The following is a 19377-nucleotide window of genomic DNA, read 5'->3' on the forward strand; positions in this document are numbered from 1 at the left end:
GAAGACTCATCTACAAATTCAAATCTGGCCTCAGAGACTGGGCAAGTCATTGTTTGCTTCAGTTTCCTCATCTATAAAATGAACTAGAGAAGGAAGTGGGGAAGTGGCAAACCACTCCAGGATCTTTGTCAAAAACCCCCCAAAATGGGTCCACAAAGAGTCATACATGATGGAAACGACTGAACACAAATATGTAGAAATAGCACAATTCTTATTTTAGAATAATTTAATAATACATATTATACATATATATATATATGTGTGTGTGTGTGTGTGTGTGTGTGTGTGTATCTAAATATTGAAAGTTGGTCCTATAGCCGGTGTAAGGAATAACCAGTGGACAGCCCATGTGCTCCATGGGTCTGGGTGTAGGAAGGCCCCCTTGTGGAAGAGTTTGAATAGGACCTGGAAGAGAGTCAGACCGGAGTGAGAAGGCTTGGCTTGCACCACTGGGGAGAGAACTCGCATCAGCAACATCCCAGGTTCGGGGCCTAGTGGGATGAGCACTGGCCGTGGCGTCACAGGACCTGGGTTCATATGCTGACTCTGTGACCTGGGCCTCCTTCCCTCATCTGTCACGTGAGGGGGTTGCTTTTGAGATCTGTTCCAACACTAAGTCTATGATCCATCAAAATGTCAGGGTGTACACTGAAAAATCATACTCATTATGGGGACTCGGGCTTTATTGAAACCAGATTTTGGAAGAGAATGTGTGTGGGGGGTGTCTTATATTTGCACCAATATACATTTCCTTATGGAGTAAAAGAAAGTTGTCTAATCCTTGAAGAGGTCAGGGAAAAGCCAGTCCGTTTATCTCTTCAGAATGAGTAGAGTTAGTAATTTTTTTCCTAACTCCTTCTCTGTTGAACAGCTTCTTACTGTGGTCTTTAGCATTTGTATTCTGACAGTCTTAGGAGGTAGGCTGTGATTTCAGGCTTTCTTCAGTCCCAGCTCCCAAGCTCTGTGATGGAGGTGTAAGTAAGCTACCCATAGCCAATGAAACTCAGTGTGATATACATCAAGGAGTACTGTCTAAGCAATCACAGGCTCTTGGCCCTTGTCCTGGATCTGGGCAGGTCCTGTTGTCTTGTGTACCTCAGTTTCCTCGTGTGTAAAACAAGTGGCATTTAGGTGTTCTAGTGGGTAGAGCACTGGACCTGGAGTCAGGAAAATTTGAGTTCAAATCTGGCCTCAGACACTTATTTGCTGTGGGTCCCTGTTGGCTTCAGTTTCTTCATCTATAAAAAGGGGCACTTACCTCCCAGGGTTGTAGTGAGGAGCAAAGGAGATAATATTTGTAAAGTGCTTAGCACAGTGACTTGTTCCTTTCCCTCCCGCTAAATGGTCTTCAGGGACTTCATAAGTTCTAAAATAATATCTTTCTGTCCATTCCCCTCTTGAGGTCTATCCAGGCTGGCCAGGGTGAAACTTTCAAAGTACGCTGCCCCCCTTCACATGCCCTTCTTGGCAAATCTTACTTTGGGTCAGGGTATCATTGCTGAAGAACTCTTCCTGCATAATTCTAGTTGGTGGGGCCAAGGTTTGAAATGGAAATGTCTGAGATATTTTAGGGGGATTCACGAATTGAATGGGGAGGGAGTTAAACCAGATGACCTCCCCGGTCACTTTCAACTCTAGGATTCTACAGTTTAGTGACATCCAAATGGATGTTTGCCTGCACACACACTGCCCGAGCCAGCAAAGATGGATCCTGGCTCTCCTTCCTGTGGCTGTTTGCCAGAGGTCATAATGGGGTCAAGAGCCACTGTCCTTACAGTTTGCCCCCAGTACAGTGGAGTTAAAGAGTTGCATTACTCATAAAATTCAGCTTGTTTCCTGTAGAGGAAATGAGAAAAAGGGAAAAGTCCCCAAAGCTGACTCTGCCACCATATAATGAATTTTTCCTGTTCTTAGAACAGGCATTGAGGCTGCTTCATATTTTATCAAGCTTTTGAATATACCTTCTTTTTTTTATCTTTTTCCAGTAAGGGTTCATTCCCAGAAAGAGTGAATATTGTATAACCCACTGGGGATTTCGTTCTATTAAGTCTTCATTTCAGCTGTATCTCAGTTCTTGAATATCCTTAAGTAAATAAGTCAGCACATAAGAACTCACATAAAGGAATTTATAAAGAAACCAGCCAAAGAAACTAGTATTATGTAAAGAGTGACATTTTTCATCATTAATTATGGTGTGGGGTTTTTTTCCCCCCTTGATATAACCCAGAGAGAGTTAATGAAGGCAGATAATGTACTTGAAAAAATCATTGTGCTTAGAAAGGTGATTTTTGGAAATTGCACAGAATTGGAAAAACATTGAAAGTGATGTATTTGAAAACAGATCAGTTGATTCCAGTAATTCATGTCTGGGAGGTGAGTGATAACAGTGCCCAAGAATCTATGGTACTGTAGAGATGAACAAAGAGGGCTGCAGGGCCACTGTAAAGCTGTCAATTAGTCAATCAACAAACATGTTCTAAGGCCCTACTGTGTGCCAGCTGTGTTGTTCAGTCATTTTCAGCCATGTCCAACTCTTCATGACTCTGTTTGGGGTTTTCTTGGCAAAGATACTTAAGTGGTTTGCCATTTCCTACTCCAGCTCCTGCTTGTGAGGTAAACAGGGTGAAGTGACTTGTCTAGGGTCACACAGCTAGTAAGTGTCTGAGGCTCTGTGATCTGAACTCGTGAACAGGAATTTCCTGACTCTGGGCCTGGTACTCTATCCACTGCATCACCTAGAGCTGCTGAAGTGCCAAAGACAAAAATGAAAGCTCCTGCCCTCCAGGAGTGCGTATTCTACTGGGAGAGACAAGGTGTATAAATACATACACAATAAATACAGAGTAAAGACAATGTAGACTAGCTAATGACCTTTTGAAATGGAAAACATGTTCCACATTGGCTTTTTCCCCCCCAAGGCAATGAAGGTAAAGTGACTTGCTCAGGGTCACACAGCTAGTAAGTGTCAAGTATCTGGAGCCAGATTTGAACTCAGGTCCTCCTGAATCCAGGGCTGGTGCTTTATCCACTGCGCCACCTAGCTGCCCCCTCCACATTGACTTTTAAAGAATCCGGGTGTTTTTGTACTTAGAACTCCAACATGAACCATTGTTGGAATAGTTGCTAAGCTATGACAGTATTTCATTAATGAGCCAAATATGAAAGAAAGGAGTTCTGTGTATTGGTGCTTGGTGAACTCAAGATATTTAGAGATGTGATTATAGTCTAGGGCAGAGGTGTCTGATGAGGTGGTCTCATGACCTGCGGGCTTCTTATGGCCCATAACACTACTGAATGTCAGCCTGATCCAGATTAAACTGTAGTTGAGAAATATTTAATAAAATACAATAAAACATGGATAATGTTAATACATAGGTCTCTAAGGCAATATGCAGCCTGCAGGGATCTTTATTGTGTGGTTTAGATCCCTCCTTTTCTATTTGAGTTTGATAACACAGATCTAGGGAATTCCATCTCAGTTTCATTCCAAATTCCCCTCCATACCTGCTGTTGAAATGAGAACTGGGTCATTTCCTCTGACCATCAACCTGCCACTATCTCCTTCCCTCTTTCACATGAAAAGCTGACCTTTCTCTTGTCCTAGGCATACCCAAACACACACACACACACACACACACACACATCACACACTCACACCTCACACACTCCTATTCCCTCTCATCTTCTCTCAGCAGACTCCCCTATCAGTCCTACTCTCTCACTCATCTTTACTCTTCCCCTCTATACCTGCTCTCTTACGATCTACAAACATGCCCTGTCTCTCCCCTAGCTTTCAAAAAATCCTTTAATTTGTCCAAACATCATTGATAGTACCGCTATCTCTTGTCCTTTTGTGACTAGACTCCTTGACAAGGCTATCTACAATTGTACCTCATTTCCATCTCTCTGGATTCTGGCTTCTTCATTATTCAGCTGAAATTGTCTTCAGAGTTAGCAGTGATTTCTTAATTCTCAAATCAAATGACCTTTCTCAAGGTCTTTCTTCTTCTTCCTCTCTCCTCCTCTCTTCTTCTTTTTGTGGGACAACGAGGGTTAAGTGACTTGCCCAGGTCACACAGCTAGTGTCAAGTGTCTGGGACTAGATTTGAACTCAGGTCCTCCTGAATTCTGGGCTAATGCTTTATCCACTGAGCCACCTAGCTGCCCTCAAGTCTTTCTTCTTAAGCTCTCCATAGCCATTGACACTGTTGAAACCTCATCAGTACCCTCTATGTCTAGAAACCTCTTTGATTGGAGGACTGAAGTTACGTCTTTCTCTTCAGCTTCTTTATATATCTCTATCTCTATCTTATCTCTATATTGTCTTCTTCATTTGATTGTAGCTCTTTGAGGTCAGGGACTGCTATGTTTTTCATGTTTCCATCCTAGGGCTTTTCAGTGACTAGCACATAACAGACACGTAATAAGACCACCATCTTCTCCTTGTAATGATTGGAATGATGCCACCTACTGGAGACTTGCTGTGGGAAAGCTCCGCCATGAGGAAAATACCTCAGAGGCATTGTGGCTTTTCCTTGGCATCAGGAAATGACGGTTACTCATGGGTGCTGTCTATCAAGGCTACCAGCCAATCAACTTGAAGGAGCCTCCCTATTTTCTGGAAGGAGACAGGAAGGAGGAAAGGGAGCCTGCGCCGAGAGCTTCTCGAACTTTTGGGTTCCTGACTTGATGGTGGCGGCGGCAGAGGACTTCACAGAAATTTGAGGAAAGATAGAATGCCAGGCTGTTGGAATTCTGTTCTCAATCTTTCTCTTTTCTATTTTTCAATAATCCCTTAAAAACCTAAACTCGTTTTATCGGTGATTTTAGTCTCCCACAAAACTGGGGGAACAGATTAGAATCCACATTTAGATCTAAATTATACATCCTTGTTACTTCAGATTTTTTTTTAACAATAATCTCTCTTGGTTCTCTTCCTACTTGTCTGAGCAATCCTTCTCAGATATTTACTGGATCTTCATTCAGGTCATTCCTACTAATTGTATCAATATCCAGAACAACGTTGAACTTTGTCAAAAGTTTCTTCTTTATCTCCTAAAATAATCGTGGTTTTTGTAATTTTTTTTTACCATTATTTTATTTTTTTTCCCCAATTACATGTAGGATTTTGTTATTTTTGTTGTTTATATAATTAATCATGCTAATTGTTTTCATAATGCTGAGCCAAGTTTGCATCTCTGGTATGAATCCAACTTGGTCAAAGTAAGTAATTTTCTAGCTGTATTACTATAATAAGATTTTACTTAAAATTTTTGCATCAATTTTCATTAGCAAAATTGATCTTTAGATCTCTCTGTATGCTTTGTCTCTTTTGGGTTTGCATATCAGAACCTTTAACATTTTTATAAAAGCTTGGATGAAGATTTAGCTGTCATGCTTTCTCAAGTTTATGGATAAAGGGAATTAAGAAGGATATTCAGCACATAAAACAACAAAATTGGTGTCCAGAAATATATCACCGGTGTTGAACAGAAGGCTAAAGTTATAAGATAATGTTTATAGGTGTAAATGTAAAGCTGTGTAGTTGGGTTCAAAAAATCAAATGTGCCGAGTATGGGGCCAAAGGCAGAAAGGGAGAATTCAAGTAGATCTAGCAGTTTGACCTACTCAGTTATTTACAGTCCAAAACAGGTGTTTGGCATCAGGGAGACGTGGTCTTCTGTTTTTAATGCAAGGACTCCTGGCTTCCCTTCAAGTCATCCTCATAAAATCTGTTTCTCTCTAGATTTCTCATGGTCCTTTCTAGTCACTTTTTCCTGAATATCTTCAGCTTATTTGTATGTGGTCTCCAGAACTTACCAATATTCTGGATGTGATTTGACCGAAACTGGACTTCAGAGGATGTCTTACTTTCAGCTTGGAATTCTGTCCTTTCCATGAATGTGGCCTAAGGTTGCTTGATTTCTTTGACCATGAACAAAACAGATATTGTTGGCTTCTACTGAACTTGTGGGCCATCGGGGATCTCCATGGATTTATATCTCCGGAGCGATACTTTTTTCAATGTTATTATTAGGAATTTTTATTTAATACTTTTTACTTACTTTAAAAATGAGGGTCTAGGGGCAGCTAGATGGCGCAGTGGTAGAGCACCGGCCCTGGAGTCAGGAGTACCTGAGTTCAAATCCGGCCTCAGACACTTAACACTTACTAGCTGTGTGACCCTGGGCAAGTCACTTAACCCCAATTGCCTCACTAAAAAAAAAAAAAATGAGGGTCTTTTATGATGAAAGAGGAAATATTATACTTAACAATTTTCTGTCTTAATTACTGACCATACTATATTTTATTAGTCACTGTAAAAAGATAGTTGGAACTCTTCTTGCAAATTTACGTGCATTGGCAAATTCTTCTAAAGTAATTTTTAATGAGAAACTCAGTTTTTTATTAGGAATATTCCAAGATGCTTATTTCAAAATTGCTTGACATTTTCTTTAGTCTTTCATTTTAAAAAAATCTTTCTCCTTCAGCCTAATAAGTCAAGAAGAGAAGTTACCGTTAATGCTAGAAATGATTCTCACCTTTAGAAAACAAACTTTCATTTTGCCTTAAGTTGTTTCACATCAAAAGGCCATCTTGCTGTTTCCCAACATGCTGCTGTTTGACTTAAAAGATCACTCACCTTCTTTCAACAGTGTTGATTAACTGTGAAAATCTGATTTTCAAAATAACAAGTCTATTGAAGCATTGCCAATATTACGATGAGGGATGATCCCTTATTCCTATTTTCAGAATTGCAGGGGGTCGGATACTCTCAGCAATAAAGACAGAGCTGATAAAAGGCCGAAGCAGTGGGGATCCATTCCGGCAAGCGACAGAGGAAGTTACTGAGGATTTGGATTTGAGGATTAAAAACATTATCAACTCTCAACAAGAAGATGGAGTTGTTAACACCACTGGCAGCAGCCCAGCACGGGTAATGGACTGCCTTTTTCCTTTTTAGCTTTCTAAAGAAAGAATTATCTCTTTTGTCATTGGAAATATGATTCAATACTCGCTTAAGGCGAGGAGTGTGACTTCCTCTGTACTGAGACTTGGTTCAAAGAATATCTTTTCAAGTAAGATCATGTTAGAGTTTTTTGTTGTCAATTGCTAACAACTAAAAATATTACTAAACTGAATGTTGCCATTTGAGGCAATGTAATGCAGTAGAAAAAATGGGAAGTATAACTGTGTGGTCTTAAACAAGTTACTTAATATTGAGGAGACAAAATGGTACCCTGGAGTCAGACGACCTTGGTGAAAATTCTAGCTCTAACACTTACTACCTGTGTCACCTTGGCAGGTGACTTACCCTTTCTGGGCCTCAGTTTCCTCAAGTGTAAAATGTGGGGTTTGGACTAATTGACCTCTAATGTAGTCCTTCCATTACTAACATTCTATTAATTCAAAATAATCTTTTAGTTCCTTTCCATCATGAAAAATAATAGGATCCTTAGCTCATGTGGTAGTCTAGATATAGTTTATAAATACATGTAAATATTTGTTGTTTAGCTGCAGTTTAACTTAGTTTAGCTGAGTTTTTCTAAAGAACATCCTAATTTCTCTCCATTGATACCAGTTATAAAATAACACTGTTTTCAGTTCTCAGGTGACTTGTGGCATGGCATGCTAGGCATTATAAAATACTGTTCGGTTTTCTGATAGCCAATTTCAAACCATGCCTAGTGGTGCTTGTGGTCTGTAGCAAGAGATCACCTTTTCTTGGCAGAATTTCCCCAACTCTAGGATCTCTCATTCTCTACCAGACTATGGAAATGTGGTAACTGTACACACCTATTCAAAAGGGGCGGGTGGGGGGGGGAGCAGCTAGGTGGCACAATGGATAAAGCACCAGCCCTGGATTCAGGAGGACCTGAGTTCAAATCCGGTCTCAGACACTTGACACTTACTAGCTGTATGACCCTGTGCAAATCACTTAACCCTCATTGCCCCGCAAAAAACAAAAGCAAAAGCAAAAAAGAGAAGGGAGAGATCACTTTTTTGGTCTCATCACCAAGTTGGCTACAGGGTGATGACATTTTCAGGCACAGAAGCTCTTAAAAACATTCTTTATCAAAACAAAAAACAAAACAAAACAAAACATTCTTCATTGCCACATAGATTCTTCATCAGTGGAGAGGAACGCACATAACCATGAAATCATCGAAGCATTTTTAATGTCTGATGATGTAGGAAGCTTGTTATAATATTCTTTTGCCCCAGAATAAACTCGGTTGTGAGATGGTTCTGTCTTAGATTTTTCCTGTTGGGGCTGATTAATTAGCTAGTTAAGAAGGACCTTTTCATAAGGCTGCTCCGTGATATTGGCCTTACAGACAGAATTATAATGGGCGCCAGTGTAGGAAGAAAGACTCTTGCTTAACTCTTGTTCCTACGTTAGATGAAGGGATAATTACAGTTGGGATTGCCCCATGCCAGGGCAGTCGAAAGATGGGAAAAAGGCCTACATCTTCAGTTTGTATTTTGATTAGGCATAAAGGGGTGAGTGCACAGTCCTGCCACTACGGATCCATGACCTCTCACTGCCTGAAGCCCCTGACTGCCCCACACTGGGTCAGGTAATAGCACAAGAGTAGCAGTATAGTGGGAGCTGCAGCAGCTCCTCCTCTCCAAGGGCTGAGGAGCATCTCCTAGGGTCTGCCTTCTCCCAGCTCCTGGGGCGAGGGTTAAGAGCAGGGAGAAGCTGGTTTCACAATGTAGGCTTTTAACCAGGCCCTGAATCCTAAAACTGGAGACATTCCTTGAGGCTTGGACTTGGTTTTTGCTCTTACGTTGTCTATATATAGTAATAAACAAATGGTGATAAACATATGGAATTCATTGGTACTGACAGCGAATGAGAAGTGGTTTAGCCAGGTTCATGGACGTTCGAGCTGCAGGTTATTGAGGAGAAGTGAAGGCCGTTTGGAGTTTGGCCCTAGCCTGTTGAGGTTAACGGCATGAAGGCTTTGCCGCAAACCTAGTCTCGTTGCCACTGTTTCTGAGACAGAACATTGGACAAGGAGCACCATATTCAGTCCCAGTGAGATGCCTGCCATCACAAAGTTCTTTTGGCAGTTGTTCCCAGGGCTTTGCTGGTTTGTGTCATTCCATCTTCACGGCAGCCCTGTGAGGTCAGGCTAAGAGTTTTATCCCCATATGACACATGAGGAAATGGATATGGAGAAGGGTCATACTCAGAGTCCAAGGGTCAGGCCCTGACAGGAGGATAATGTGGGCTGCCTTTCTTGGCACAGCTTTCTCTTTCTACTCAATCACACTCCTTTCTTCAAAGCTATAAAGTTGGACCTTGAAGGGACCTTCTAGGCTATGTGGTCCAATCTCATTTTTCAGTTGGGGAAACTGAGGGCCAGTGACACTGGGTTTTGTGTTTTGTGATTTGTACTTTTCTTGTCATTTTGTGGTCATATCTCATAGTTACCAAGATGATTTTCCTAACCTGTACTTATGACTGTCACTTCCCTACCTAATAGATCCCCGTGGCTCCCTATTCCATCTAGGATCAAAATAAGCCCCTCTGTTTAGCTTTTATAGCCTATACAACCTGGCTCCAACCTACCTTTCCAGCCTTTCCTTCCTGTACTCTGCAGTTCAGCCAAACTGGCCACCTCTCTGCTCCTCACCCAAGGCAGGCACCCCATATTCCATCTCTGTCCTTTGTCTTTGCTGTCCCCCAAGCCTAGAATACACTCCCACCTTACCTCCATTTCTCAGAATCACTTGTTTTCTTCAAAAGTGAGAGTTGGAACCTCCTTCTCTCAACTGCTCATGACCTCCCCCACCAAAATTTCACCTGGTGTTTAATTTATATACATTTCATATATGCCTATTTACGTCCATGATGTTTCCCATTCTGGAATGTAGGCTTCCTGAGGGCAGGGACTGTTTCGCTTTTGTCTTTGTATCCCCAGTGCCTGGCGTGTAAAAGATGCCTTTCCAAAGCTGATTGATTGAATCATAGCTAATGTTTGATTAGCCCACTAAAGAAGGAGAGTACTGACACAGATAATGGACAACTTTGAGGAATAGGGGTGGAGAGGAAGGGAGGGGAGGAGTGTGTGTGTGTGTGTGTGTGTGTGTGTGTGTGTGTACAGTCTTTATTACATTGACTTTCAATTATTTTTTATTTTAGCCAAAATCTTATGCCATAAATCATGGCACTGCCTACTGTGGCAGAGACACGGTGAAGATTTTACTCGTTCTATTGGACGAAGAAGCATCTAACCCTCCCACTGAAAACAAAGCAGACCTTTTATATGGGGATGAAAACACAGCTTCATACACTGGCACTCCTATCCTGACTCTTTTTAGGTGAGGAATGAATGAATGAATGAATAAATGAACGAATGAATGAATAAATGAACGAATGAATGAACGAATAAATGAATGAATGAATGAATGAATGAATGAATGAAAGCTTGTTAAGTGCTTCCTATGAGCTAGGGATACAGATGTAAAAAGAGAGATGCCACCTGCCCTTCAAGGAGTTAACATTCTAATGGGGAAAGATAATGCCTGCGGGGACGTTGGGGCCAAGAAGAGAAGAGCAGGGCAGGTTGGGGTATCTGTGCATGGAAGGAGAGGCCTGACAGCTGCAGAGTTGGATGGAATATGAAGGTGAATGAATGGTGTGTAAGGGTGGCCCTTAGATGGACTGAGAGGGCTGGTTTGCACTCATTTATTAAGTAGTTGAGATGTACCCTCTGAGTGTATTACCTTCAGCGGGGACTGGAAGCATAGGTTCTTGGAGCTCTGGGTCTGATGTGGTAGCTGCTGGTCTGGGTGGGCAGAAGCACAACAGTGGCAACTAGAATGTAAGATGGCCTGGATGGGCTGCCAGATGGCTGTTAAAAGATGCTGACCTCTAGTGTAGCTGGGTGGCTCAGTGGATAGAGCACCAGCCCTGGATTCAGTAGGACCTGAGTTCAAAACCAGCCTCAGACACTTAACACTTACTAGCTGTGTGACCCTGGCCAAGTCACTTAACCCTCACTGCCCCACAAAAAAGGGGGGGGAAAAGTGAGAACAAAGTAGCAGTGATGAATGATAATAATTACAGCTTTGGCCTGAGCCCTGTACATTCCTGCCTTCTCAAAGTCTGTCCTCACCATAGGTCTAGCAAAGGTTGGATGAGGGGGAATGCTTTTTCAGGTAGGTATTATATTAGGTAGGTTCTGAGGTCCTGTCCAATTCTGATATTCCAGATTAGTGTGATTATGGGGACCAACATTTAGAAACTATGCCAAATCAATTAGTTTTAGTTTTTAGTTTTTTGGTTTTTTTTAGTGACGCAATTGGGGTTAAGTGACTTGCCCAGGGTCACACAGCTAGTAAGTGTCAAGTTTCTGAGGCTGGATTTGAACTCAGGTCCTCCTGAAACCAAGGCTGGTGCTCTATTCACTGCGCCACCTAGCTGCCCCTCAATTAGTTTTTTAAATAATTTTTATCATTATAATTGCCTGAAAGTTTCTATCCTAAATTGTTGCTTAAAATTTGAGTTTTTAAGAAAAGAAAATAATAATGGCCTATATAAAAAAAGCGACCTATGGAAACTTGTTTAACTTCTTGGGCTCTAAGAAAAGAAAAAGGAGGTGAGCACCATCACATAAAACTGCAGTTATCATAATCAAGAATCAGTTGTCCAAGATTATAGAAAGACTGCTTTCTGTGGGGGAAATGAGACTAAATAAAAGTCACATTTTGAAGTATGAGATGGTTTATCATTCCCTAATTCTTTTTTATTTAGTTCTCCAATACAAGCAAATGAATTCCTAATCAAGCCTTTAAGAGAACGTGTTCAGAAATCAATGGAAGAGAAAAAAAATAAAGGTACAGTATGATTAATTTGGATAAATTTATACCTAAAATTGTATTTTCATACGACTAAAAACACCTTTGGTATTAACATACTACATAAAGGAGATGCAGGGTAAAATGCAACACACCTAGGAAAATCAGTTTTAAAAAAAACTTTAAAGTTGCTAATCATGAAAATCCCCTATCTCTGCAATCCTGGTGACTGTGCTTCTTAACATTTAAATCTTTCATCATTTCAAAGAAGGAGAAGAGATGGGGAAATGAAGCATGAGAGATCAGAGAGCCAGCTTTTGACCTGGAAAGGACCTTAGAGGTCCTCTTTGTACAAATGAGGAAACTGAGGCCTAATGAGGTTGAATGACTTAGCCACAGTCACACATGGGGAGTATGGGGCAGAGCCAGGGCCCCAGCCCAGAGTTTCTGATTCCAAAGCCAGTACTCTTTCTACTCTTTCTTCATTATTTGCATTTCTAATATCTTCTGTCCCTAGTACTTTCCTGTGATTTTTTTTTTTCTACACTGTTCAAAGTTCCTAGGAGGGCTTCTGCTCACCTCTGGTGAAATCCTAATGATCCTCTAAGACCCAGCTCAAATGCCACCTCCTTCATGAAACCTGCCCTGATTTCCCCAATCGTGATCCTTCTCCACTGAGATCTCCCTGATTACTCTCTTACTCTGCCATTAAAGAGGTCTGGTGATCTGAAAGATGGTGATGGGAGTCATCTTCAGTCCCAACCTCTGGTTCTGCAATCTCAGAAAGTGACATAGGTACCACATTCATAGTCATTAAAATTATGCCACAAAGGGAAGGAGGAGACTGCCTCCACAGGGTTGGGAGCCTTCTGAGATCACAGTGGAAAATGAAACTACCTGATGCTCCCACTCACCTTAACCGTATGTTGGTGGACTGTGAATCCAGCCTAAAGAACTTGCTGTGCTTGAGTTCCAGACACCAAGAGCAGTGGCCTCTACCTTGTTCCCACTCATGTCGTGACTCATTCTGAAATCCTCACTCTTAGCGACTTTGTCATGACACAAAAAAAACCTGATAATGGTGAGGTAGGTGGGCAGAGGGAGTGAAACAGAGCTTGTCAGAGGGGGAAAGGTTTCCATGCTGAAGAAAAGGGTTGATATAAATGCATCTACAATCCTTTCCACTTGCCAAGCATCCAGAGGAATCTCCACATATCCTAACATGAGGAGCTTAAGTTCACCTTGCCATGAGAGTCTGGACAGTAGAGAACATGTTCTATGGCAATGGAAGGACAAGAGGCAGAGGAATGAGAACAGAGGAAAGATGGCAAATAACCAGAAGCCCAAGAGAGATTAGGTTGTTACTGTTGTTGTTCAATCTTCTTTGACTCTTCATGGCCCCATTTGGGGTTTTCTTGGCAGAGATCCTGGAGCAATTTGCCATTTCCTTCTCCAGCTCATTTTCCAGATGAAAAACTGAGGCAAACAGAGTCAAGTGACTTGCCCAGAGTAACACAGCTAGTAAGTGTCTGAGGCCACATTTGAACTCAGGAAGGCGAGTTATTCTGGTTCTAAGCCCAGTGCTCTACCCACTGTGCCACCTACCTGCCTGAGAGTTGGGTATAAACCAGACAATAAAGCAACAGTGAAAATCATAAAGAAAGAAAATTGAACAGGAAAGCAATAAATATTACATTGTTATGAAAACTGAACCAAAATTTCACAATGAAAATTAAAGATAATAAATTATGTGGAATTCTCAGAAATGATCAAAGAAACTCCAGAATTGTTTAAAAGAGAAATTGAACTACTTTAGGAAGAAATTCAGAGGAAATTAAAGCAGAGCTTGGGATACTCAAAGAAGAAATTGATAAAACAAGTTTGAGAGTAGACTATTTAGAACAGATGACAGAATTTTTTCAAAACAGTAAAGGCCTTATAAAAAAAATGACAGGTTTGGAACTTAATAGAGAAATGGAAGAAATTTAGGCTGAACAAAAACAAAAGAAAACCATGTTGGAAAAACATGTGAATTTTATGAGAGCTGAAGTGACTGACCTTGAAGGAGCACAATATGTAAAGATAGCTGAAAGATCATAGGATTCTGAGGAAAACACAGCCATTTATGATGTCAGAATACAGTACTCTAGGAATTGACAACATAATTGTTCTTTATGATTATTAAAAACAGAACCAAGTATTGATCATCAGGATCTTTAAAATCAGTACAAGATCAGTTCAAATTTCTGACAGAAACACTGAGGCACAGCATAGTTAAGTTGTGGAATTCAATGCCATACAATGAATAGAAAGACTGTTAGCTATCAAGGAGTGTCCATTTAAATAGCCTAGGGCTAGTTCTTTTTTTTTTTTTTTTTTTTTGGTGAGGCAGTTGGGGTTAAGTGACTTGCCCAGGGTCACACAGCTAGTAAGTGTCAAGTGTCTGTGGCCGGATTTGAACTCAGGTCCTCCTAAATCCAGGGCCGATGCTCTATCCACTGTGCAACCTAGCTGCCTCCTAGGACTAGTTCTAAGAGAAATCAAGGAAAATATTGTGATGTGCTCCCAAATAACCAAATCTACAGAGCTGAACATTGTTTTAAAAAAATATATGAAATTTCAACATAGAAGAACCATTTGACTGAGATCTCCAAAAGAATCCAGAACTGAGTAGATTCTGTAAATTCTAAACTATTCAATTAATCATTCATCTTGCATTTATTGTGTTCTTCCTATGAATCAGGCACTATACTTCTAAGCACTAGAGATACAAAAGAATGCAAAAAAAAAAGTACAATTAACAAGAAAAGACTAAACCATAAATCAATTCAGCTTTGTAAGGTAAAGCAAGACCTTAAAAAACCCTTTAAAAAAACAAAAACAAAGCAATAACTAAAGGCCAAAGAGAAAACAAAGAAGAATTACCAAGAGACAAAAGAATTTTTGAGAATAAAGATTTAAAGGGCACTAAAAGCAGTAAGGAAAAGAGATGAATGAGAATTGGATTACTATTTGGCAGGCCAAAATCCACATTCCCTCAAAAATGGGATGACTGAAGGTAAAACAAGAAAGTCACTCGAGTAAGAAATGGAAGGAAAGAGTAAGAGGGGAGCTAGAGATGCATTTCAGCTTGCCATGGGTTTGAGCAGAGAAAGGAAAATAATTTTGCTGGTCTCTGAACATATGCATGGGGGAATTTGTAGAGTAGGATAAGAAGAGAGGAGTGGTTGGGCAGCTAGGTGGCACAGTGGATAAAGCACCAGCCCTGGATTCCGGAGGACCTGAGTTCAAATCCGGCCTCAGACATTTGACACATATTAGCTGTGTGACCTTGATCAAGTCATTTAACCCTCATTGCCGTGCAAAAGAAAGAAAGAAAGAAAGAAGAGAAAAAGAAAACCAACAACAATACAAAAAAAGAAAGAGAGAGAATGGAAAGATGGGTGGGGGAAAGGAATATAGGAGGGTACTCTTTCTCTAAAAGAGCTAATGATGAGGGGAGACATTAAAGTGGGTATCCATAGGGGTGGAGGGAAGAGTGATGGACTTCCATTTGGGGGAAATGGGCACCTGAAGAGAACACCACCTCTGGACAATGGGCACGGTAATGGTTTATATGTAGTGGTGTAGGACTCGTTCTTGTGATGCATCGGACAAGTGTACTTCCCATCACATCACACAGCTTCCTTCATGATTGGTTATTTTCTGGGAGTTAGTTTACAGATTAAGGTTCTTCCAAACTTTTTTCTTTTTTTCTTTTCTTTCTTTTCTTGATGGCTAAGGAAGGATTGGATGAGTCTGAATAGGTGCTAATAGGGGAATGGGATAGAGGAAAACAGAAAAACATTTCCTCTTCCAGAAACCCCCCAGAGTATGGCAGAGGAGAATGAACAGAACGAGATGTCAGCATATAGCTCATGGCCAGGAGACCAGAAGAAATGAGGATAAAGTTCAGTAACAATTCTAGCTCACACACACACACACACACACACACACACACACACACACACATAGTACCACTTTAGAGTTTGCCACGTGCTCTACAGAGGTCATCTCTTTGGATCCTCAAAACAACCCTGTCAGGTAGGTGCTATTTTTATCTTAATTTTGTAGGTGAGGAAATTTAATACAATAAGGAGGTCAAAGAACAGAATCATAGAAACAATTAATGATTATGTAAAAGGAAATGGTAATGACAAAACAATATACCAAAATTTCTATGATACAACAAAAGCAGTGCTCAGAAGAAAAATATACATTACAGGATAGAAAATGAGAGAATTAGTGAACTGAATATGCATTTTTAAAAACAGAAAACCAACTAATAAACCCCAAATAAGCACCAAATTAGAGGAAAAAACAGATGAATTGGAACCAAAAAGACTATAGAAATGGTAGCCAAAACTTAAAGCTGGTTCCTTGAAAAAATTATGAAACTTGATAAATCTTTAGCTAGTCTGTATAAAGAAGGCAGAAAATCAGTTCAACAAATTGGCAAAATAAGGTGAAACCATAGCAAAACCAGAAGAAATAAAAAGAATGATCAGAACACGCTACTTACAGCTGTATGCCAATAAAACCAAGGACAGCAAAGAAACAGAGAAATACCTGGCTAAAGATATATCAAGTTTGATAATTTTTTCAAGGAACCAGATCAAGAGAAAATCAAACAGAAATCTTAAATATCTCGTATCAGAAATGGAAACAGGAATAGCTGTAAAAGAACCACCAAAGGGCAGGAGGTAGGGGTGGGTAAGTGTGGTAGGGTGGACTCCTGGTCCTAATAGAGTCATGGGAAAATTCTGTCAAACTTTTAAAGAAAATTTAATTCCAATATTGCACAAACCTGAATATATAAATTACTTAGGAAAGAGCTCCCTATCTGATACAGACTGTTGGGAAAACTGTAAGGCAGTCTGGCAGAAATTAGGCTTAGATCAACATCTTATGCTTGATTCTACAATAAATTCAACATGGACATATGACTTTAACATTACAGGTCATATTTTTAAAAATGAGAAGAGAAACAGACCACATTTCTTTCATAGCAATGGGTAGGAGATGAATTCATAGCCAAATGAGATAGAAGCATTACAAACAAAAAATAGATAATGTTCATTATGAAATTGAACAATATTAGTGTATTTAGGTTAAGAAAGGAAGTACTTTGATGGGGAAAAAACCCAAAAACTTTGTATCAAATTTCTCAGGTAAAGGTTTGGTATCCAAGATGTATAAACAACTGAAAAATATATTTAAGGTCAAAAAATATTCCTGAATGGATATGCAGTCACGGGATAGGAATCAATAATTCCTAAGAGAATTGTAGATTATTAATAACCACATGAAAAAATGCTCAAGTTACTAATAGGTCAAAACAACTTGGAGGGTTTACCTCATACCAAGAAAATTGGTGAAGATGACAAAAGATGAGGATAGTCAATTTTGGAAGGATTATGGGAAGGTGATATAATAATAACAGTAATAGCCTTTTAATAGCACTATATAATAGCATTTATTTGTTTGCAAAGCAGCATACATGCTAGCTCATTCAGTCTTCTTAATAATCCTGATGGAGGTGCTATTATTCTCCCCATTTTATAGATAATAAAACTGAAGCTTCCTTCCAGGAAGGCTGGTCCTCCTAACTCCAAGGCAGCTCAGTGGATAAAGTGCCAGGCCTGAAATCAGGAAGGCCTGAATTCAAATCCAGCCTCAGACACTTATTAGCTGTGTGACCCTGGTCAAGTCACTTAATCTTTATTTGCCTTAATCCACTGGAGAAGGAAATGGCAAACCATTCCAGTATCTTTGCCAAGAAAACTCTAACTGAACAACAATAACCTCCTGACTCCAAGTCCAGAACTAGATAGGTACCCCAGTACATTGTTGGTAGAGCTGTCAATTAGTACAACTATCATTGGAAAACAATTTGAAACTATGCCCATGAAGTGACTAAAATGTTTTACCTTCAGTCATCCCATCTTTGACCCAGAAATTCCACTACTAAGCATCTACTCCAAGGACGTCATTGATAAGAAGAAAGTCTCCTTATATACCAAAATGTTTATAGTAGAAAAAGAAGTAGAAGCAATGTAGATGCCCATTTATTAGGGAAAGGCTAAAGCACCTGTAGTAGATGTAATAGAATACTACAGTATTATAAGAAATAATAACTATGATCAAAACAAAGAAGCATGGAAAGATCTTCATGAACTGATGCAAAGTAAGTAGAGCTGAGAAAATAATATCAAAGTGACTACAACAGTAGAAGTAGAAAGAACTACAAACTCCCTCTCCCACCCAAAAAAACCCCAGATGTTAATGTTGCAGAATTACAAAGAACAAGCGTGGTCCCCAAGAAGACACCTCCCACTCCCTTTTCCTTTGTAAAGGTGGAGATTCATGGGTGTGGAATATTGCATATATTTTCAGATTTTTTTCAATGTGTTGATTGGTTTTGCTGATCCCCACCCCCCTCCTCATTTTCTTTTTCTTTAAAGAATATTTAAAAAAATTTTTTGGGGGGTGGGGCAATGGGGGTTAAGTGACTTGCCCAGGGTCACACAGCTAGTAAGTGTTAAGTGTCTGAGGCCGGATTTGAACTCAGGTCCTCCTGAATCCAGGGCCAGCACTTTAACCACTGCGCCATCTAGCTGCCCCACTTAATTTTTTTTTTTTAAGAATATTTTTTGATACCTGAGATGGCTTTCTGGGAAGACAGAGGGGAAGGGATAGTGGGAGATTGAAGTCAGCAGAACCGGGTCTCCTGGGGCAGCCAGTGGTTACAGTGGTGGCAGTGGTTTGGCTCACCTGGTAAATGATGATCCTGTTTTACCCTCTGGTGTATTACTACTTTGACCAGCCTGAATTGCCGGCCTATCAGGCTGTTGGTTGGCTATGTTTGCAAAAAGAAAGGCAGGGCCCATCTCCATCGGGGCTACTTTTCTTGCCCAATGCTGCAAAGCCTAGGCTGGAAGGAAGGTGAGGGCAGGGGAAAGGAGGGAGAACTGTAGCTACTCCCAGGACTTTGGGGTACAGGGTCCTGAGTTGGCACCATTAAAGTTGGGAAGGAGTTAAAGTGGAGATGGTGGTTTCTACTGCCTGGCCCGTGATTGCTCCTCCCTTCCTTAGGGCGTATTCTACATGAAATTCTAAATTGTTTGTACCTCCAACTCAATTCTATGCTTCCCTCCCGGTACGATACTGGAAATATTCAGAATTATGGGACATGTGAAGATAGTCATACTCATATCCTATTGGTGGAACTATGATTTGGTCCACATTTCTGGGAAATAATTTGTAATTGTGGATAGGAAATAATTAAATTGTTTTTAACTTTTAAACTGGTGATCCCAGTACTGGGCATATTTGTCAAAGATGTTCAACACTGAAATTTTTCATTTGAAGCAAATATATAGGGCAGCACTTTTTTTGTGGTTGCAAAAACATAAAATAGAATTGGTGCTCATAGACTGGAGAACAAACCAACATAAATCATGTAGTCTGAGTGTAGTGGAATATTGTTGTGCCATAAGAAATGATGAAGATGGAAAATTCAGA

General features: G+C 40.3%; 1 protein-coding gene across 1 annotated transcript in view; it reads left to right on the forward strand.

The window, feature by feature from the left end:
- Positions 1-19377, forward strand: part of LOC122728619 (PARP1 binding protein) — a 76940-nt gene that overhangs the window by 44832 nt on the left and 12731 nt on the right. The window contains 3 exon segments of the mRNA XM_043967408.1: positions 6754-6937; positions 10157-10335; positions 11771-11858. Coding sequence (XP_043823343.1) covers positions 6754-6937; positions 10157-10335; positions 11771-11858 — 451 coding nt within the window.

This window comes from Dromiciops gliroides, chromosome 5, assembly GCF_019393635.1.
Source record: "Dromiciops gliroides isolate mDroGli1 chromosome 5, mDroGli1.pri, whole genome shotgun sequence".
Taxonomy (NCBI): domain Eukaryota; kingdom Metazoa; phylum Chordata; class Mammalia; order Microbiotheria; family Microbiotheriidae; genus Dromiciops; species Dromiciops gliroides.